Source organism: Otolemur garnettii, unplaced genomic scaffold, assembly GCF_000181295.1.
Source record: "Otolemur garnettii isolate 467f Iridium unplaced genomic scaffold, OtoGar3 scaffold00035, whole genome shotgun sequence".
In the NCBI taxonomy this organism is placed as follows: domain Eukaryota; kingdom Metazoa; phylum Chordata; class Mammalia; order Primates; family Galagidae; genus Otolemur; species Otolemur garnettii.
In genome coordinates, this window is record NW_003852430.1 from 8631486 (window position 1) to 8655546 (window position 24061).

General features: G+C 35.3%; 1 protein-coding gene across 1 annotated transcript in view; it reads right to left on the minus strand.

Annotated features, from left to right (window-relative positions):
- The window catches only part of EYS (eyes shut homolog (Drosophila)), a 1547934-nt gene that overhangs the window by 279743 nt on the left and 1244130 nt on the right, over window positions 1-24061 (minus strand). Inside the window, exons 31-32 of the mRNA XM_012805052.1 lie at window positions 13507-13671; window positions 186-339 (exon numbers count right to left, since the gene is read on the minus strand). Of these exons, the coding sequence (XP_012660506.1) occupies window positions 186-339; window positions 13507-13671 (319 nt within the window). The remainder of the gene's footprint in view (window positions 1-185; window positions 340-13506; window positions 13672-24061) is intronic.

Genomic DNA, 24061 nt, shown 5'->3' on the forward strand with positions numbered 1-24061 from the left:
GAATTATTGTGTATAAAATTTGGTTCCAAAATGATAGTATCACATTATATCTTAGTTCAGTTTGTATTCCAAATCATGAAAAAAAAAAGTAAGACAAAAAAAGCCAAAAAGAAGTAAACAAAAACAAAACAATTTTTAGAGCTCAGCACTAAGTTCAAATAACTACAGTGGAGTACAGTACTTACTGGATCGTGATAGGGATGAAAGCATTTGTGCGAATGCTGTGATTGGTAGAAAGAGTCAGGATATTCTCAGAACTTCCACATCCGTATTTAACCGTGGGCCTTCCTTCCACGAGAAACAAATGAAGAAACGGTCTTCCAGAATTATTCTCACTACCTTTAAGAACAAATGACACATTAGTAATTAATGGAGATTTATATTTTATTCAATGACAATTATTCATTCAACAAATACAATCTTTGTTCCCAAGGAATAATGGTTCAGTGGGACAGTAAGAATCTAATCTAATCTAACCTATGGTTAGTAGATCCTTCTTCAACATAACAAGTGCCCTAGAAATATATGTTATTTTCCACAGGCTTAGGAGAGTATGGTATTAACAACATGAGCTTGACATGAGTTTAACTTCTGACTCTGTTGCCTAATAGGTAGACATTCTTAACTATTTTGGATCTGAGTTTCCTCATATGTTAAAATGAAAAAAAGGAGAGTAACTTTCTTAAAGTATAACTCATACAGAAAATCACACAAATTGTAAGCATATAGTTTACTGAGTTATCAGAAAGTGAACCCACTCATCTAAACACCAAGCCAATTAACAACAACAAAAATAACCTTCCAATCATGACTCCTTTGTTCTCTCCACCAAATTAACCACTATCCTAAGGTTTAGCACCCATGGTTAGTTTTGCTCAGTTTTAATCTTCATATTAGTGGACTCATACTGTATATATTCTTTGTGTCTGCACTGGTTCTTCCTTACCACAGTCCCAAAATAGGTGAATATAATATAATAAAATAAGGTATTTAAAAAGACATACAGAGAGAAATAAACCACATTCACATATCTTTTGTTATAGCATAAAGATATTATTATTCTATTATTTATTATTGTTGTTAACCTCTTACTATGACTAATATATAAAGTTAACTTTAGCACCATAGGTCTGTATGTCTAGGAGAAAACAGTATAGATAGGGCTGGGTACTCCCCATGGTTTCAGACACCCTGTGAGAGTTGGGGCATATCCCCCACAGTTAAGGGGGAACTATTTTATGTCTTTCTGCTCAATATTGTGTTTGAGAGATGGTATTTATGCGATGGGCCATTCATTGTCATTGTTTTATAAAATTCCCTTAAATTTATAAGTCAGTTGTTCTTCCTACTGTAGGTGGTCATTTCTCCTCTGCTTGTTGACTGTCATGAGGAATGCTGCTATGACAGTCTTATACGTGTCTTTCCTGTTAATAATCGTACAGGTGCCTTTCCTGTTACAGTGCACACATGTGTGTTGTGTTTATGCTTAGGAGTTGAATTGATTGCTCTGTCAGAAAATAAAAATAGGATAAACTTTGAGTTGGTTTTCCAAAATGATTGTATTACCTCCCTGCCAGCAGTGTGTAAGAGTCCAGCTGGTCCAAATCTTTGCTATCACTCGGCATGGTCACCTTGTAGAGGTTAGTGACTCTGTGATTATTACAGCTTTAATTTTTATTTTTCTGATTACTGAGGAAGTTGAACATAGTCTCATGTTTACTGCCTATCTAAATACAGACGGTCCCCAAGTTACAAACATCTGGCTTATGTATAATTCGAGTTTACAAATGAAGACTTACAGTTAAGTCCCGAAGTTACAAACATTTGACTGACGACCTGCACTTAGGAATGTAGGCTATTATAGGTAATAGGTATATGTACCTGTTCCAACTTACATACAAATTCAACACAAACTTATAGAACTTGTTCGTAACCTAGCAGTCACCTGCATCCTCTTTTGTGAAAAGTCAGTCTCTTGTCCATATTTCTGTTTGTTTGAAGCTCTTTGTCAACTATATGTGTTACAAATATCTTTAATCCTGTGGATTAACTGTCCAACCTCTTCAGGGTGAGTTTTGATGAATGTATCTTCCTAATTCCAGCGTAAGCCAATTTATGAACTGTTTCCTTCACAGTTCTAATTCATTCTTTTTATGTCTTTAGAAATCTTTGCCTTCCATGAATTCATAAAGTTATTCTCCAACATTATCTTCAATAAACTTTTTACACTCTACCTGGAATTTATTTTTTCTGTGTAATGTTAAGTATGGGATTGTGGTCAACTGAATGATGGCCCCCAAGACACTCATGTTCTAACTGCTGGAACCAGTGAATGTTAGTTACCCAATATACCAAAGAGACTTTGCAGATATGATTAAATTAAAGACCGTGAGATGGGAACATTATTCTGAATTACCTGAGAAGGCCCTAAATGAAGGCACAAATGTCCTTAAAAGACTGAGGAATAGGGTATTAGGCTATGTGACCATAGAAGCAGAGACAGGAGTGATGTAGCCACAAGCCACAGAATGCTGAGAGCCACCAGAAGTGGGAGGAGATTCTCCTCGGGACAGTCCAGAAAGAGCCAGCCCCATATATTCATTTTAAACTTCTGAATATTAAGAGAATAGAGAATACATTTCAATTTCTGTATTAGAAAACTAAAACAGAGGGTTTTTTAAATTTCCATTTTGATTTCTAATTGATCCAAATCATCAATGCAAATAATTCTCATGATGTATATACGGAGTTCTCAGATACTTGTGGAATATATATTTTTAATACTTTTATGTTTCCCTACTCCCTACTTCTTTCTTTTGTTTATTCTTGTTATTACATGTGTATATGTATTTGTGATAATGATGTTGTTTTTGCATTCAAGTCATAGAAAAGACACCAAGAACAGCATCTTAAGTCTCCAAAAGTACAATCCTCAGAAATGGTCAGCATTAATATTCACCAAATACCTCTACAGATACAAAGATTGCTAGATGGATAGACATGCAGGAAAACATTTTCTTTATAAGAACAGTAGCCTACCACATATGTATTTTAAAATGAAAATTATATTAAATCAAGAGTTCTCAAGCTCTTCAATCCAAGGACTCCTCCAAGCCTTGAAAATCTGTTGAGAAACTCTAACGTGTTTTTATTTACATAATATGCGTCTTTTGATTCACTGAATGACAGTTTGAAAACAGAAATTTTTCAAATATTATTAATTAGTTCACTTATCTACTGCATGGTAACCTAAATGAGATGTTTTGTGAAAAGTAATTACACTTTTTAAAACAAAAAGTGTCTGAGAGAAGCAATATTATTCTACAATATGGCAAATATCTTTAATGTCAGCCTTACTGGGAGGCAGCTGGACTCTCCTAGCTACTTCATATTCAACTTGTGAATTATTGCTTTGATTGAAGCATATGAAGGCAGGCCTCACCCAGAAATGGAGGGCTATTCTAACAACCTTTCCAAATACATACCAAGTAGACCAGGGGTCCTCAAACTTTTTAAACAGGGGGCCAGTTCACTGTCCTTCAGACCATTGAAGGGCCGGGAAGAGTAGGCTGCTAGGCAGGACAGGCAGCGGTGGCAAAAACACCTGGCAGGGCGGATAAATGTCCTAAGTGGGCTGCATGTGGCCAGTGGGCCATAGTTTGAGGACGCCTGAACTAGACAGATAGTAGTTCTTTAAAGTTTGGTGGGAGTGTGTAATCTAAAGCTATCTTAATGATCTGTGCACACTCTGTTACATTAAAATCTCACTGATGTCTCTTGCACGTTGAATAGATATTTTACCTGTGCATGACTTTGTAACATGATTCATTTATCTCCTGAAAAATATTGGTTCATTGAGTTTTGCAAATGTTTCAAATATTGACACATACATAAGAATTTTTATGTAATGAAATTTAATACAATAATATACATGAAATTTAATACAATAACATTCATGAAATTCATGAATATAACCATCAACATCATCAGAAAGTATTAGGAAGCTCTCAAGTTCATTATGGAGAATGTAGCTTTCCCAGACTTCTAAGTTTTCTTTGAAAGCTTGAGTTCCAGGATTGGCAAGATACACCGTTAGCTATTTTCCTTGAAGTAATAGGCTTACTTCAGTAGTTTTGAGAAAATAGCTGCTGAACACTCACATCTGAACAGCCACACATTGTTAATTAGTTGTTTTTAAAGTCATGTTTTCATAGTGGCAAGTTCAACTAGCAACTTAAATAATTGTACGAGTGGTTTTCCTCTAGGCAGATATCATACTTCAGTGTGTAGCTGCCTTTCTTAATACGTACTCCCCATGTTGTACATAGAATATTAAAAATTGTATACTCAGGGGTTGAGAAATAACAATTAAAAAATTTCACTGCTCCCTAAGAACATTTTCACTTGTGCATTTTTGCATTGAGTGAGTAACAAACAAGAATAGAATGACTGCTAGTACGATCTGGTGTCACTGCCTCGACACTAAGAGGCCAGCAATTTTTTCTACTATGACTTTGCAAGATGAGTGCACCTGTCAATCCAGTGATCTTGGCCTATGGACATCTGATGGGGTTTTAGTGATCCATTGGGGGTCTCTGGTTTTTGGACCATCCCTGTGATAGACATTTGGACTATCCCTGTGTTAGAGCTTACTTTAAATTAAAAAAAAAAAAAAAGAAACCAGAGAAGAACTAAAGTTATCGACATCCTTAGACAAACAAGTGTTTCTTTAACACCTCAGTAAGCATGCAAAAAAGTTTGGTTTATCTCTTTCCCTTACCTTAGGCTCTAGCTGCCTGCATTAAAAGCAACAGCTAGGTCTCAAAGAATGGATCAGAGAAAGAGGTCAAAAAAATTATGAAAGACTTTGAAATGAGAAAAAGAAATACATCTAGCTTAAATCTTCAGATTCTCTCCTTCCTTTGTCCTTAGGTGATTTTGCAACTCTATAAGTTGCAGGAAACTAATACAAATTTAAATGATTTCTGGCTATAGAAATGTGTATTGTGTCTGGTGAAACGCATTGATTATTATTCTATAGGTAGACCCATTTTTCCTATATTTGTGAGTTTACTTTAGAAATATGTATACATCTGTCTGTTCCCTTGAATTTTTTTCTTTTTGAACTGGTTTTAGTATCTCATCAGTTCCTTCATTATTTAATAGGTACCTAGAATCTTTAATATTTTTGTTTTAATGTTTTTACATACCCTTTTGATAACAATCTTTTAACAAAGGAAAATAAGGAATGATTCATGTTATATCAGAATCAATAAAACCAAATTTTCAAGGAGGAAATTTGTATAGAAATAGTGAAAACGGCGTCCCCTGGTATTAGACAAGACCGCAGTCTTACAAAGATGTCCACATTGAGGATGAGCAAGATGGGGAAGAAAGGAGGATTCAAAATAGTTGCAGAATCAGATAGGGTTGCAGGCATGACAAATCCAAGGCACAGAAGCATATTTCCCTTTTGTGCTCCAAGCTATAGACCTTACTGAGAATATAAGTGCAGTGAGAGAGCAGGACAAAGTGAAACCTAATAACGCAAAATTGATTAAGTCAATATGGCAGAGGAGACACATTGAACACAATAACAGCACTGAGATTTAATAATAAGTTGGACTTACAAAAGGCATAACGAACATGCTGGAAAATCACTCATTTGAATTTCTCCTGTATGTCTTAGAATTTTGAGTACTATTTTTGCCTCTTATTTTTCCTGGGGTGGTGGAGGTGGTGGTTGGGAGGAGGCAGCAGGAACACATTTGGAAACATACAACTCTGCACTGGCATCTTGTGTTTTCTCTCCCAGGATCCATAAAAGGTTACATCACAAGACGGCATCCGGCTGTTCTTGCTTGGGCTGTTGGCTTGTCCTCCACTCCCATCCTTCTGAGAGTGGGGAGGGCGTTAACACTAAGGGATTATCTGCTGTCCTGATCCAGGCACCATTTCTACTCAGAAGTTTTCTATGTCTTAATATTTTTATAAAGTTCTTTATGTTGCCATTTCAGACTCATATCCTCCACGTAGGATGTAAAAATACAATATAGGGAGAGGAGGGGAAACGCGGCAGCTGAAGATTTAGGTCAAGCTGTTGGACCATATGTACAATGTTTGTTTTTCAAAACTTCAAAAACTGAATTTTAAAGATTGATTACACACATTCAACGAGATGTATGTGGTATCACACAAGAATGAGTTCTTTTTAAAGTTCAGCCACTAAAATCAATGACAGGGAAGAATAGTCTTATCCAAGCAACCCAACATCACATTATGAACTACAGCTGCCCTGTCATATGGTACACAAATAAGTCCACTTTCATAAACTCATAGAAAGGAAAATGGAAATAAACAATTAAGCTTAGCATTCCCTATAGTCTTCTCTATATTAATATTTTTTGATTTATCATATTGACTTATTCTATTAATAAGCTATTTTTGCTTTTATATAATACTGCTTTTGAAGGAGCTCAAAGTGTTTTGCAAATAACATATGATATTATTTGGGAAAATGGAGAACCTGAGGCCACGGATGTATTTACATGACTCAAGGGCAAATTGATCACTTCAGAGAATACAAGGTGTAGTGTTTGATCGATTGACTGCCCCACCCTCCAATCAATTGACTTTGTAGTATGGAAACCTAAATTCTGTAATTAGAGTAAAGCTATGAGAAAAGAGTCAGAAGAAACTGTTTTGTTCTACAAACAGCATGAAAGACATATTTTAAAACATAATTATTGATTTTAGAACTGAAAAATCAGTGGCAATGAGTAAGAGAGAAAGAAAATACAGAATTTCCAACATAGAACTACTAAAGAAAAAATTAATTAACATGTTTTCTCAGGTAAGCTTATATATTTTTACATGCAATTTCATGAGTTGAGTAATCTACCTGCCATATTAAATTTATTTAAACATTGTTAATTGAACCCAAAGATACCAAGCAAATGTGAATCTCTCTGTCTCTGTCCTCTGTTTCTGTCTGTCTCTCTCTTTCTACACGGCAAATGCTAAAAGAAGCATCTCTTTCTCCGTAATGTTTCAATTTGTTCTACCTTTAGATAGGACTTGAAAGCTCTAGAAGAGCTTGTTATTAAGCTGTGGAAAGAAAGTGATTCTGTTGTTTCACCAAAAAGATGCCTGATGATCCATTAGAGGAGAAGTGTGAACTTATCCTTGTCTTGAAATAGTTCTCTATGCTTTTAGGTTGTGTAGTGATTTTTACAGTAAGTCATTATAAAATGTGTTGACTTTTTTTCGAATGCTTTATCCAGATGATTTTTTTAAACTTAATGAAATCTCTAATTCTCAAAATTTATTTTTCCTCAGGAAATGTGTCTACTGATTTATGAGTTAAAGTTAAAAAATGCTGCTTTGAACAATGAACAGTAATTGGAATATTCCTCTCAAAATAATAGACTCCAATAGCTAAATTTCATAGCCTTTTAGAGAGATAACCCTAATAAGTTAGAATCTAATATATGCAGATGTACATGTCTGTATATGTCTGTGTATATACACATAATTATTGTCATAATAATAAGAATGTATATAATCTTGTTATATATTATTATATAATATTATGTTTTTATAAGAATAATGATATAAATATCACACAGAGGGGGCAACAACGATATCCTAGCAACTTCTTTACAAGTTAGTTTGCTTGGATATTGAATTGAGTTGTAGTTTTGAAATTTGTAAACGCAAATACTTCATTACTTCATTGAAATAATGAAGACACAATATTTATTATCTTATATGGTACCACCTCCATGAAAAATGAGCACTTTTCTCTGTTTGAGCTCTTATAATGAATGTTCTGAACATCAATTTGACTCTGATTATCTATAAATAACATTCAAAAGAAATGCCTTGGTTATCAGTTGGATTGAAATAAACTTTAACATCATTTCTTATAGAATTAATAGTGATGAGGACAGATAGTACTCATCTTTAAGTTAGCTAAAACAGATTATCAAATTTGGAAATTTCTAGATAGTGACAAGGATTTCTATCATCCCTCTTAAAAGAAATAACTCCTTACATTTTTATGGTGTTTTACATTTTTCAAAAAAACATCATATGCAAGTTTGGTAATAAAACTATAGCTGCATCATTGCAGTGAAAGTGAGATACAGAAAAGTTACTGGGTTTACCTTGCATGGTACAGTTAGCTCCCAGCTGAGTGCAGTTTACACCTACCCTTAGGTCACCTGCGGACATTTCAATCAGGACCACCTGTGGCAGCAGTCAGCTTATGTCTCCATCCCGGGTGCCACCTTCATGGCAGGTGACAAAGACTGTTTTCTAAGCTCGCACTGAGTTCCCTACCAAGCACAGATGCTTCTGTTGTAGCTTTATAACCATTCTTTCCTGGCTGCCCCCAACGGTTTGGATTTGTGTATAGCAGCAGGAATTCCAGTAGCAACCTCAGCAGCAGCTGCTCATGGTTTGCAGACACTTTAGCGCGGTGATGCTGACATGGGTAGTCCTGGTGTTAAGGGAGTTACGTGGTCAGTGGAAAGATGGCCAACAGAGAAGCTTTGGGGAGAACCAAAAGAACATGGCAACAGCCTGAAAGGGGTAATTAATTATTAAACACATGTTGATTACAAGCTTCTGGAGATCGGCTTTTGGGCCAGCTTCTGAAATTTATAGACGGCCTATTTTAATTTTTCCAAGCCTGCTAGTCTGCCCTGCTTAACCAGTAAAAAACACTTGTTAGTACCTGATTACTAGGGGGATGGAGTCTCTTCATTTGGGTGAAATGAATAAAAATGAAAACCCCAAATCACACTATTTTGTCTATTTCTACTACTCTCCCATTCCTGATTCCAGGATTTTTTTTTTTAGTTTATTCTTTGTCATGGTGAAGATGGTTATCAAATGAATGTAACACTAATGCTACTTCTTAGACAAAAATGTCGCAACCAGGGCCACTAATTCCCTAGTGTCTTCACCTTACTTCCCTAGACAAATTATGAGGGAGATTTCATCCAAACCATCCAAACTCCCTCTCCCTCAGAACTTCCTTTCCCTCCTTCCCTTCATGAACAGGCACAGGCTTGCAAGGTGCCTGTTTTAAGCAGGTTAAATGCATTAACTCTCTCAATCCTTGCAACATATTTTTGATATCTTGGATATAGTCATCATCATTCTTATTATTCCATTTTAAAGAAATGGAGGCACAGGGATATAGAGCAACTTTCCTAAAGAGCCAGGTAATCCTGTTCCAGGGTAATTTTCTTGTACCCTGGGTTATACTTTTCTGGAGATGAGCATGGAAATTATTTCCATCCTTGACTGGGATCATTTGCTTGTTTTTGTCTATTTGTTTTTGCCCTGCCTCTGTCCACTGAAAGCAAGCTTGTTCCTGGCTGACCTGTCCCCCCGGGGTGGTTACTTCAGAGGCAGAGGTATATCTCTCAGTGACTTATTTCTTCATATATTTCAATCACAGATGTAGAATCCAATTGTTCTAGTTCAAGAGACGTTTAGTGAATCACATCATTCTAGGTCAATGGTTGGAAAACTATGGCTCATGGACCAAACTCTTCCTAGGTTTGATGTTCTAAATAAAGTTTTATTGGAACAAAGCCACACCCATTCTTTTACATATAGTCTGTGGATGCTTTCATACTAAAATGGCAGAATTGAACTGTATGGCTGGCAAAAATAGTTGTTTCTTGTTATGGGAAAATTTGCCAACCCCTGCTCAGCTCCTGATTTTTCAAATAGAAGCATGAAAAAAATTATCTTTAAGTTATGTTTTATTTCTATTTATCAGAGTAAAAAAGTCTAACAATGTTAAACAGGATAAATTCCTCAAATAAAGATTCAATATCTACTCACTGTTCATCACCACCATGAAGGTTGAATAACTCACAAATGGAACTTTAAGAACTACTGCAATCAAGCCCTTGCTGTATGCAAGGTACTGACCGAGGTACTGAGGAGCTGGGTGAGTAGCAAACTTTTAAATGGAGTTCTGGATGAGGAGGAGTTCCTTATTTATTAAGGAGAGATAAGCATGGACTCCTGATATAATGAAAGTCTTTATTCTGCCCCAGTTCTTCATTTATATGTCTAATGTGAGATTTTTCACATCAGCTTTCCATAGAATTACATAGTATAGATAGTATCTCTGCACTAAATGGTGAGAAATTAGGGATATAGACCATCTCTTTATCAACTGCGCATTCCTCCCAGCACCTAGAAAAATGCTGTATACTTACTTTCTAGGCACTTGAAATTTGGCTTTGCTGTCTTAAAAGAAAGATAAGAGTCAGTGACAAGAAGTTTCTAAGTACCTCACAAGTGGTGGTGCATGAATTCATCAATCCATGCTTCCAACCCTGCTCCTTCCCATAGCCATCTGGAGCTAGCCCTATTGGGAGCCACTAAGGAGGGACAAAAATATTCGAAAAGTCTTATGGTGCACACCGTAAAATTCATTAAACCAACTGAGCAAACTCCTTCCCTATAAGGAACGAAGATGCTTTCTAATATGGTGTCAGGAAAAGCAGTGGGATTTCATGGGCCTCCCACATCGTTGGAAAAAATACATCCTGAGTACCTAACAACAGTCCTGTGTATCTGGTGGAAATCATTTTACAGAGAAAGGCAGATGTTATCACTCTTTACGTGTAATTTGTTTTTGTCTAACAGTATCAGAAATCTATTCTTTTAGTCCTTCCTAAATGCAAAAAAGAGAGGCCTCTGTGATCCCTTGTCTGTCCATTCCTCTCTGTAACAAATGCCTAAGACTGGTCTTTCTTCTGTTTTCTACTTTACATACAAACTTGAAGTAACATAAAGATTGCTTCTGAATCCTGTCCTCCCACTGGAGCTACAGATAGAATTTGCCTCCTGGGACTCGGTCACATGTCTGCTTCTAATTCTCAAAGATGACATATTTCTACAGGGCACACTTATTCCTTTTCAAAGAGGCAGCACAGAATGGATCTGACGGCATAGTAACACATCCTGTGATGAAACCTCCTGATTGATACTGCTTGCTGAATAGAGCTCATTTTCTCAAAGTGCACCTAGAGGATTCTGTGTGTGGTCTCATCCCTTCTCCCGTGACCTACTAGTAGCTTCTTTGACTAGGTTCCAGAATTCTGAATTGGTTCAGTGGAAGATTCAGAAAGCGTGCTTTTCATCTTGACTGCTCCTCTCAGAGCTCTCTCTCTCCCACAGAGGGTTCTTTTTTTAAAGCTATCCTTTCTAAGGATTTTTACTGTAACCCCATAAGGATTCAAGTTTTATCTTTCTTTTGTTCCTTTTCAACATCAATTAGTTGGTGAGGCAAACTGAGACAAGATAAAGGTACAGTTTTGAACTAGGAATATAATTCAAAGCTGACATCCGCTTAGCAGCCTGATATTTCTCCATCCGTGTCCCTTAAATATTTGATGACATAAAATACAAATGTTCAATAAATGTTTGTGAAGTGGAATTGAGTTGAACTGTTTCAGGAAAGAAAACAATAAATGGCAAAACCAAAAGCAAAAATAACCCCCAAACAACCCCAACAAAACCAGTCCTTAAAATTGAAAGTGAAACATCTGTCTTAATTTTCTCTTACGCACAATATACTGATTTCAAAAGAAAGAAAATGATCCCTTATGTCAAATTAAGAAACACTTTTTAAACTATGGGTCTCTAATGGAATCACAAAAGTCTTTGTGTTTGTCTGTTGTGGGGCCCTTATGAGGCTGACAAATTCTAAGAGGAGAGATAGCAGCCACCCCAGAAAACATTCCACTGAGGTATGTCCAATAGTATACGATTAAATTACCACCTGATGAATGAACAGAAAGAGTGCGTTATAGACAAAAATACTTCCTACATTCACAGATTAGGTAACTCCCTTGAGTAAATATGTTTGATGTATCCAGAGCTGTGAAAAGAGCAGAAACTGGTAATGATTACCGTGGCACTGTTTTATTATCAATAGTTTCTCCTCTGATTGTTTCGGTAGGCCGTTGCATAAGAAAGGCAAAAATAATCCTGTGGCACTAACATCAACTTGAGTTTTATTAAATTCAAGTTCCAACTTAGAGTGTACATATGCCTGGCGTGCATTTCTGCAGCCTTTAGAAAGAGCACATTGAGAGGCAGTGTGGGCACAAGCCAGAAGCTCGGAGCAGGATTATCCCTGGGGTTTGGTTGTTGCTTTGACTGTGAGCTGTTTTTAGTTGGTAAAAATATATTTTCCCCAAGGAAATACCTTCCAATTCTATATAACTAACTTCAAAAATTGTAAAGTCAGAAAGTCACTTTGCTTGTGGATTTCAATTATTATGTTTGGGTCTTTTGTTTTGTTTCTCCTGAGATGCACTATTACCTCCAAATTTCACGGTTGTCTACCAGCACTTAGATTTTGTATATAGAAACAAGTTTTTCTTTCCTTTTTTTTTTCTCTCTTTCTCTTTCAACATAAATAAATCAGACATTCTAAAGCCATCGTTTAAACATGGGTACTTCTGCTCCTAAGGAATAAATAATGCTGGCTTAGTTCTGACAGGTTAGTTTCTTTCTAAAATACAATGTCAATCCTTTGTTTTAATTTAATCTTCAAAACTTGTAATTTCACCCAGATTTCAAAGATGCTTCCTTGAGGCATTTTACTCAAAGTCAAATAATCAAAAAAAGGCTCAAATTCTGTGTAGAGAGTACAGAATGGTGAATCAATTTAGCAAACTATTTCAAAGTAGAGGAGTAAATCATTTGGGAAATACTAAGTGTGGCCCCATAGTAGATAACCTATGAAAGGAATGAAACATTATATCTCTAATATAGGGAACTGTCAAAACTATTGTGCATTCATTTCAAAAGAGATAAAACAATTGTTATATTTTGAATACTGCTGGTCATACACTTTAGTGATGTTCAATCAGAGAAGAAAGAAGATCATCCATAAATTCTGGTTACAGAGACTCTTGTGAACATTCTGCATAGCAATCCAGAGGGCCCTGGATGTAAAGACATTTCCTTAAACGAATGCTGTTAATATTACTTTTTTTGTTATTTTAAAGAGCAGCTTAGGTTAAGATGATAGATATTGCTTAAAGAGAGACAGCAATTTTCCTGATTGTCAAATGAATCCCAGCTTTGGAATGCCTTTTTCGAAGTTAGCAAGTATTGAATGTAATTCATATTTAGTGATTTATATCATAAAAATATGCTCTGAAACATTTGCAGCATTTATGTTTTACTGCAATAGCCATATGCCATCAAATCTCTGTGCTTGCTCTATTCTTTCCTGCCGGTTCAGAGCCTGTTTGTAAGTCATGTTCCAATGGATGACTCATAAATTAAGAAGACTTCTAAACAATGGCAAAGAACTAGGATTTCTTTTTGGTAATGCTTCATGCACTAGACTAGAAAAGTTTTCCCATAATATTTAAATGAATAATTCATTGATTCAATAAGCTAACATTTGAGAAAGTAACATGACATATCAGAGGTCAAACATTTAATACTCACTGTAGAGAATTGTCCCGTTGGAAGTGTTTGTTTTTATAGTTAAGTCGATGGTAACTGTTCTGTTGTGTTCCTCCTCCAGGACAGACTTCAACTCATCCAGAGTTGGAAAAAAGGGCAGTTCTAAATAGGAATTCCCATTGAAGGATGGAAAAAACAAAGCTGCATCTAAAAGAAAAAAGTCATATTAATATGTTCCTATAGCATATTGCTATTCAAGTAGATAAGAACCAGCATTCTTTTTTTTTTTTTTTAGCATTCTTTTAAAAAGGTAAAGATTAGGTACAATTTGGAGAAGTTTAGACGTACATTTCTAGCCATTATTTCAAATAATTAATCATTGGTCCAGAGTAAAAGAGTTTGAGTAAGAATTTACATCTGATGCTCATAGATGAGTTTTAAGGCACAATAAACACCCTGAAATTTTATGAAAAATCTGGACACTTACATATTTAAAAATTCTAGTTTTTTAATAGAGACTTAAAATGAGACTCGGAGACTCAGAGTATCACTATGTGATATATCAAAATAATAAACACTAAAATATTTTTTATATATGTTTCAAAACATCAAGTTATACACTTAAAATGGATGAATTTCATTTATGTAATTATACCTCGATGAAATGTTAAAAAAAAAATCTGTGACACACAAAATTTAGAAAACTGTCACATAGAGGCATTTTAATAATATTCAGTGATTTGTAATATTGCTTTTATATTTTATTATCAGTAGTACTATAATATGCTAGGTTATTAGTTTTAGAATTATTCTTAGAGAATTTGGTGTTTGAAATGACTAATTATTTTTTTTTTTAGAGATAGAGTCTTACTTGATTGCCCTCATTAGAGGGCTGTGACATCACAGCTCACAGCAACTTCCAGCTCCTGGGCTTAGGCAATTCTCTTGCCTCAGCTTCCCAAGTAGCTGGGAGTACAGGTGCCCACCACAATGCCCAGCTATTTTTTTGTTGCAGTTTGACTGGGGCCAGGTTTGAAACCCGCCACCCTCGGTATATGGGGCTGGCGCCCTAACCACTGAGCCACAGGCACTGGCCAACATGACTAATTTCACAAAATCTTGAAGCGTATAAGATTTGAACAGTATTTTTTTGTTATTCATCTCTAAATCTAGATAATTGTTACATTCAAAAAGCATCGCACAGGGGATGTTAGAAATGCTACTTTATTTTTTGTCTTTCTCAGAATGTGGGGCATTTTCTGTGGTTGAAAATGAGGTAGTTCCTGAGTCTAAGTCATATAATTATTCTGAAAGTAGTATCTAGTCTAGTTAATTTATTAACACTTAAATCTTCCACCACAAACAGGATTTTCCTTGCACCTCTCCATAAGCCGAGCCCTGTAGGGGTCCTGATGCGTGCTGTTTTCCTTTGGAGGCAGGAGTAAGGTGGTTTTTGTTCTTTTTACCACCTCCCCCCAACCTCCCTTAAGGCTCCCTGCCCTTTGTAATCCTCCTGAATAGGGAGAAAACAAGGTGGGGTGTAAAGGAGAGCAAAGTACACAGTAAAGACCAGCTGTGAAGCCGGCAACGGAGACTGTCGTAAGCTGGTTTCTCGCTCTTTAGGCACGGCACATGTTTAAAACTGATTGTTTAACACATCATTCACCTCATATTTGATGTAAACATTACAAATTATATATAAAATCTGCACATTGTACCCCATACATGCAGTAATATACACAGTTGTGATCTAACAATAATAATAAAAAAGAGAAAGTGGAAAAACAGCTGATTGTTTCTCTCATGTAGAAAGACCTATATAAGATGCTCAGTTAAATTTGAATTTCAGATAAACAACTAATACTTCTTTTGTATAAATACATCTCAAGCATTTCCCCAGATAGACCAACCCCCCTTCTGTTTATTTGAAATTTAAATTTAACTGAGTGTGCTGTATTTTTAGCGGCTCAGTCTGGCGACCCTGTGACTCATGAGCATTTGTGGCGATCTTTGGAAACCCTTCGCAAACTGCGAGTCCTAGAAATTGTAGCTGTTGCCTGCCTTTGGCTGGTGGCTTCTACCTTGGTGCTGTTCTGATTTTTCATGTTCTACCCAGACTCTAGCTGTCCGTGATGACTTGTCTGTGTTAATGCAAAAGTTGCACAGATCAAGTTAAACAGTCAAGGAACACTTTTTTCAAGACTGTTGTAACTGAGGAGAGAGGGCAGAGCTGAGTTTGACCACAGCTCTTTTGAAATAAAAGATGAGAGGACTTTTTTTTTCTTTTCTTTCTTTTTTTTTTTTTTTGAGACAGAGTCTTACTATGTTGCCCTCGATAGAGTACTGTAGTGTCACGGTTCAGAGCAACCTCAAACTCTTGGGTCAAGCGATTCTCTTGCCTCAGCCTCCCAAGTAGCTGGGACTACAGGTGCCTGCCACAATACCCAGCTGTTTTTAGAGATGGGGTCTTACTCTGGCTCAGGCTGGTCTTGAACTCCTGAGCTCAGGCATTCCACTCACTTGGGCCTCCCATAGCGTTGGGATGACAGGCGTAACCACTGCACCCAGAGGATGGGAGGTTTTTTAAGAGCCAGTGTGAGAGGGCAAACATAAGCCATTGTCTTTACCCGAAGGAAATCTAAACTTTATATATCTTTGTATCAGGATGTAGTTTTGCAACTTGAAGCAAGAGACCCACTGAAGTCAGGCTCCTACCCTTCCCCAGAGGCTGAGAGACAGGGGTGCTATCTTCTTTGATGATTACATTTCCAAGTTCTTGAGAAAGACATCCTGGCTTACAAACTGGACAAAAAGTTCTTAAAATACATTTCAAAGGGGGAAGAGAAAGAAATTATAATGGAAAGTTTTCTAAAGTAACTGCTACAAGAAAGTGAGGTCAGGGCCTGAGAGTGAGGAGAAGCTGAAGTTTAGTCCCCTGAGGGGGGGTTAAGGCCATTTTGGTCACCCATGTAGGAGAACCATTTGTGGGGAACCGGAAATAACTCCAGGCTAACTTTTTTAGCTGAGTGGCTCATAACTAGCCCATGGTAAAGACCCCTGTATTCCGTGCCATTCTCTGTCCTACTGTGTGTGGGGGTATAGGTAATTCCCAAACACAGTCTGTCCGCCGCCCCCTACTCCCAAGCCTTTTTAGCTTTTTGACAGATATAAATGTATGGTCTATGGGTCCGTGGTCCTTGCTGTTAATTCCAAGTGATTCAGAAGTGATCCAGTTGAAGCTACCCCCAAACACACTGTCAGATGTGGGGGGTGGGAGAGAGTGAGAGGTGAAGTCCGCAAAATAGGCTTCTGCAACAGTATTTTTTTCCAAAATCATGTCTCTAAAATTCTCTTTCTTCTGTAAAAACTGACACTTTTTATATCAGTAATACTTCCTAGTTAAATCTTGCTTTTAGGTATGGCACTTCATTTTGTTTAAAGCATCATGTCCTTGTGTGCCAGAAAAAGTTGATTTTTAACATTTTGTTGATGTCTATAACTTCGGCCTGCTTGTCAGGTATGCCTAGTACTGCTTCTCTATGAACGCACTGCTTGAGTTGAGTTATACGGAAGGAGATAGTGTACCATTCTCTGGCCTTTTACACACAATCTTTAACTCCTTAAAATATGCTTACCTGGTCTGTATTTTATTGAATCTACTTTTGTCAAAAGTCATTAAGGCCTTGGTAGCAAATCCTTCATCAGTGCTCAGATGCCTAGAAAGTTCCATACTACTAAATAATCATTTTTATTACAACTTTTTCTCTCCCTTTCCCGACACTGTACTATACTTTGGTTGTCTTCTTACCGATGCGGTAAGTTTTTTGGCAGACTGTTCTTGCAACCATTCCATAATGCACATAGTTAGCAAGGCTCTGTCTTGGGTCATCTAATCATCGTGGCTTTTCTAAATCTGCGCCTCCTCCACCCTCTTACTCACAGCACTTGCTCTTCCAAGCTTAGAAATTCGGCATCATTATCCACCCATCTCTTTTCAAACTAGCTGCTACTTCTTGACACCTCTTTTTTAGATCAAACCCAGCATCCTTCTTTCTGCTACCACTCCTCTTATTTAAGTTCTCGTTACATTTCAACTCAGCTGTTGCAACAGCTTCTTTCTAGCTGGTCTCCCTTCCTAGAGGGTCTATTAGTTGTCATTGCTGTCACGTCCATTTCATTCAGTTGTAATCATCTGACACCTGTGGTCAAAGCCTTCAGTGACTGCAGAATAATTATCAAGTAAACCCAGGCTCCTCATCATCATATTTTCAGTGCTTCCACACGTACATACATAGTTACTGGTTGTACCCTCTTTCTTCTGGTGTCCTGCCTCTATTCGGACTGTTTTATCTGTCTGGAACATGCTTCCTAAAAATCCTCTTTTAATTCAGAGCCCACATGCACCTTCTCCTAAATTTGAACTCCTTGTAGTATATCCACTACTCATTTTGTCTATGCAATGCTTTCTATCTTATGTTGCAATTTTGTTGTTATTGGTGTGGAATACAGGAGATAATATGGTAAATCTGTTACTCTGGATGAGGGAAGTACATTGACTTTAATTAGGAGAAATAGGATGTTTTCAGTAAATGAACTTTTGAGAAGGCATTTGAGGAAGTAGGAGTTTAGAAAGTGAGTTTGCTTTCTCGCGATCAGAAAAGCCCATGATATAGTTGGAGTTTCCAGTGGATGGATGAATAGAACGTTTAGCAGATACTGCACTGCCCAGGGCCTAGTTTTAATAATATTATAAGGAGAAAAACCACAATGCCAATCAAGTACAAATGCACTGTGTCTAGCAATAGACTGGGGAATTTCAGATGAGGAATTTGGAAGCTGTTACAGCAATAGAAAAATGTTAAGATTACAGAGAGATGGACTTGGGTTATAAGTAAATAGGATCCTTAATATATAACTTGGCAACTATTTGGAGGCTGCCTATCTGTTTAGTCTCTCATAGATATAACTTTAAGCTCTATATTTTCATTTTTTTAACTTGTCCTATTGGAAATTTATTCATTTATTCAAAAAATATGATTTCATTTATTTGGCAAATACCTATTGAGTCACTACTACATGCCAACTACCCATCAAGGAATACAGTGATGAGAAAAATATATGAACGTCACCCTTAGGTAGCTCAGTTTCTAGTTTCCTGGAGGGAACCCCCAAGTTGGGATTTGTTAGAAGTTTTCATCCTGGTGTAGATGAGTTTTTAGGGAATCCTAAGAAAGTTTACCAACCTTCCCTCTTGGGCATTTTTTGTGGTAACAGCACATTGAACTTAGTGTGAGATGTCGCACTAGATAGAAATGACAGTCCATAAACCCTGACTCATCTGTCCCCCTATATTATACATAAGTTCTGTGCTTGATTCATCTTTGCATTCTCCTATAGCTTGACCAGTTTCACTCATTTTAGGAAAATACTACATTTTTAGTCAAATACAAATGCAGCCAAAATTTTCATTTGTGGTAGTTTTGATGAAAAACACAAATATACTTCTATAATTAAAACTGTAAGAATGAAGTTCCAGTATTTTTCTCGTGGTTAAACCACTTCACATCATTAATAAGACCACAGGAAAATTTGGGGGTGAGGACAGTCTTTGTGTATGGGTTTATGTCTGAATAAAATTATTTACATCCATAAGCAGGTCTTACTTAGTCTGAGAAGTCGTAAACTCACAAAGTGCAATAAAACTATAATTCAATTTGCTACAAAACGACTTCCCTCTTTGCAGGAGAAAGTCTATTCTATAATTCAGGTACACCTGCCTACTTTCTGACTCACACACTTCTAAACCTGTTTTTTAGAACTGACAGGTTTTATGAAAATTATGACAGGAAACAACAATTATGAGCAATAAACATTTGCTATTGAATTGCTTTCTAACCATATTAATTTTCATTATCACTGTGTTTAGTGGATATGTTGAAAAACAGAACTGCCCTAAATATGGAAAACAAGACTAATTGGGGTTAGGCAGAGTGTTTTCCTGCTGCTTCCAAAAGCCTCTTCAGGCGATGCTATTTGAACACACTCCAAATTTATTTCTCTTCCAATTACAAATGAGAAAAAACAACAGCAATGCCTTTACACAGAAACATATATTAATCATCTTAAAAAATAAATTATATAGTATTTAATTGGTGGTTTGTGATTACCAAATAGATATCTAAAATATACTCTGCAATGTTTAATTGTGTTAAAAGATCATATGGGCCAATCAAACTAATTATATTAACTTTTATGTAGTTAACAAAATAAAATTAATTCTGAGTCATGGGGCTATCCAATAAATCAACTTGGAAGGGGAATATTTTAAGTTCTTCTATTATATTCAAAGATAGAACTCTCAAATTGTCAAAGGAAGCTTTGAAACCACAGTAGAGAGTTTGAGTACTTGATGTTGAAAATATAGATGAATTTAATTCTTTTTCACTCAATAGAGTTCTATGGTATGAATTAGAACCACAGTCAATTAATAACAACTCATTGAAATTTTATACAGGAGAGCTCCACAGAGTACTGCTAAAGAAAACACGAAAAAGATTAATATCTGTGCCCTGAACACAATGAAACCAAGGAACATAAATGTTGTTCATTCTGAATAGGAAGGGGTCTCCTTTGTGTACAATGTGTGTTAAAGTGCCCTTGGCTTTGCATAAGTCTTCTATGATCTAACTTTAGAATTCGGCATACTAATATATAAATAAAGCTACAAGTACAGTGGCCCACAAATGATCAACATACAACTTCACTGAAATTCTTAGCACTAAAACAATCATAATATTGTTTTCTCCTTTATAACAGAAATAGATTTGATTCAATCAATAGAAAGTAAAATCTAGTACTATTGCAATGTTTCTGGTGAGTCTTTTTCTCATTTCCCCCAGAAAGAACATCGTATAAACTCTCTGACTAAGTTCATAAATAAGTGATGATTGATTTACTGCCATTATTAATAAATGTTTTGTTTTCACTTAAAAATATTATGTTGTTTCATTTATGGTTCTGATTTTAAATTCTGTGATTAAAATGAACATCACCATTTAGAAGTCCATATATCTCTTTCCTTAAAGAAACATTCGTCATTAAAAAATAATAAATCTAACCAAGATTATTAAAGATATAGAAATTATAAACATTTCTATTATACCAAAATGGTAAAATAAATCCCCAAACGCATGAAATAAATTTAAATCTGATATATACATAATTATACTTAGTTATTTATAACTTATTTATTATAATGATCAATTAAAATAATTGTTAATCAATTACATGTAATTATTGATATCTTAAAGATTTATATCTAGTATATATACACACAGAAGTGTAACACGGTGTACAGATTGTATATAAATTACACTAATTTTTTTTAATGCATTATATTTTTGTTTATTTTAGAATGAAAACAATTAGAGTTAGATGACCTAAATGATATGGACTAAATTATTACTTTTATAAAATTTCTGTATGTTAGACATTGACATCAGATCAAGTCCTAAAGATTGATTAATGTGTTAAATGCCTGATGAAAATTTTTGGCTACTCTGTTGTTTCGGTTAGAACTGCTGTTGTTTTTGCTGCATCTCCTTTTTTCCCCACAGAAAAGCACTTGCAAAAATCAGAACTAACAGTTTTCCTCTGAACCGTAGCCACTTCAGCCCTCCACGGCAGGCATGAAGGGAGCTGCGCAAGGAAACAATATGTATGAAAAGCGTTCTCTCCCATCCTTCACTGTCAAGTCCAATCGGGCAACAACCTCGGTCCTCCCTTGATTTCTCTGTTAACAAATGGCTGATCATCGTGATCTGCCATTTGATCCTATCAAAAATCTGACTCCTGAACCTATGACCCCGCTTCCTTCCTCTTATAAAAGAAAACTAATAAAACATCGTTTAGCACACCAACAATACCTTGGATGTAGTAACAATAAAGCGAGGACAAGAAAGATACAAAGAACTATAAATATCTTGCCCTGTACTTGACATGCCATAATGGCTACTGAACTTTCTCTAGTCTATTCCTATACCTTGTTCTCTGGTTTAGAAACTTTTCCTGAGTGATTTCATTTGTTCTCATAACTTTAGCTACTTTCTTGTTTCTAAAAGCTCCCAACTTTTTTATCTTTAACACAGACAGATCCTAACTTTCTATAGGTAGCTGTCTGCTAGACATATCTACTTGGAAAAAACAGAGGTAACCTAAACTCAATATATCCAAGTTTTTTATTTTTCTCTTTGAAATTTGATCCTATTTTCCAATATAGAGTTATCAACACAAATATATATTTTTATTACAACTCTTATTCAACTGCATAATAAGATTTTCCCATGTGACTCACTGTATGACAGCTAAGAGTTCTTTAAATGCAGGCAGCAAGGCTTAATTTCTTGGTGTGCCCCAAGAAAATAGAACATTTTTGGTAGATAATAAATGTTTGATGAATGAATAAAACATGTCTCTTATATTTTGTTTTATATTTAAGTTTAGAATTTCTATCTACCAAATTGTTCAAGTAATAATCTTGAAATAGTCATCAAAATCTATGTTCTCTAACCTCCCACCACCGCATAATTTATTTTATCAGTTATTTTATTCTTTTTAAAATTTTAATACATTTGGGGGTACAAGTGCAGTTTCATTACATGCCATCCATCAAAGTTGCTGCATCTAATTCCATCTGAGTTGCTACAAAAGACATTATTTCATTCTTTTTTAAGAATGAAAAATATTCCATAGCATATGTGTAAATAGTATTCCATAGCATATGTGTGCGTGTGTGTGTGTGTGTGTGTGCATACACATATACTATGTTTTCTTTACCCATCCATCAGTTGGTGTACACTTCAGTTGATTCCATATCTTTGGTGTCGTAAATTGTGCTGAAATGAACAGATAAGTGCAGGTATCTTTTTGATATAATAACTTTTATTTGGGGCTAGATATTCAGTAGTGAGATTGCTGGATTAAATGGTAGGTCTACTTTTAGTTCTTTTTCAAATATCTATACTATTTTCCACAGGGATTATATTAATTTATATTCCCGCCAACAGTGTGTCAGTGTTTCCTTTTCACTTCATCTGCCTCAGTATATTTTGTTTATTGGCTTTTTAATAATGGCCATTCTGACTATAGCAAAATGGTACTTACTGTGCTTTTAATTTGCACTTCTCTGATTATTAGTGTTGTTAAGAATTATTTCATATTTGTTTGGCCATTTGTATATCTTGTTTTGAAAAATGTCTCTGCACGTCATTTGCTCACTTTTTAATGGGGTTATTTATGTTTTTCCTGATGAGTTGAGTTCTTCGTAGATTCTGAATATTAGTTCTTTGCCAAATGCAAAGTTTGCAAATATTTTCTCCCATCCTATAGATTGGCCACTACTGTTTATTATTTCTTTTATATGGAGAAGCTTTTTAGTTTAATTAATTCCCATTTGTTTATTTTTATTTTTCCTACATTTGTTTTTTGCATTCTGAGTAATTTGTCCATGTCAATGTCCAGAAGAGTTTTTCCTAAATTTTCTTCTAAAATTTTTACAGTTTCATGCCTTCTATTTGCGTCTTTTATCTATCTTGAACTAATTTTTGTGAGTGGTAAGAGATATGGATCCTGTTCCATTCTTCTCCAGTAGCAATCCAATTTGCCCAGCGCCTTTATTGAAGGAGGCTTCCTTTCCCCATGTTGTTATCTGTTTTGTCAAAGATCAGTTGGTTATAGGTAGGTGTTTTAAGTCTAGACAGTTGATTCTTTTCCATTAGTCTACGTCCCTACTTTTTGTATCAATACCATGTTGCTTTGGTTACGACAGACTTATGGAAGAATTTGAAGTCTGGTTTTGTGAAGCCTCCAGATTCATTCTTTTTGCTTAAGACTTCTTTGGCTATTCAGGCTCTTTCTTGGTTCCAATTGAAACATAGAGATATTTTCTCTAAGTCTGTGAAATATGATGTTGGTATTTTGATAGGGATTGTGTGGAAACTGAAAATCACTTTGGGCAGCCTGAGTATTTTAACAATGTTGATTCTTTTAATCTATGAGCATATTTTTCTATTTGTGTCATCTATGATTTCTTTCATCAGTTTTCTAATTTTCCTTGTGAAGATATTTTTGCCTCCTATATTTCTAGGGTGCTTTTTATTTATTTATTTATCTTAAATGTTTATTATTATTTATTAATTATTATTATTAATTAATTAATTTATTTATCTTAAATGTTTATTATTTATTATAAATTCAAAATATTTTTACATTTATTATAAATATTTAAATAATAAATGTAAATATTTATTATATTTGATTATATTAAATATGTAATATCTTTCAAAAATATTACATAGTATTTTATTTTATATTAAATATTATACTAAATATGTTAACTATTTTATAATTATTATCCATAATAAATAAGATTGAGTCTCTGATTTTGTGTCCATCTTGGTTGTGATTAGTATATAGAAATGTTCCTGTGTGTGTTGATTTTGTAACCTGAGACTTTATTACATCTAGGAATCTTTTGGAGAAATCTTTAGGATTTTCTATTTATAAGAGTATATATACCAAGTTTGAACTGGCTTGGGCC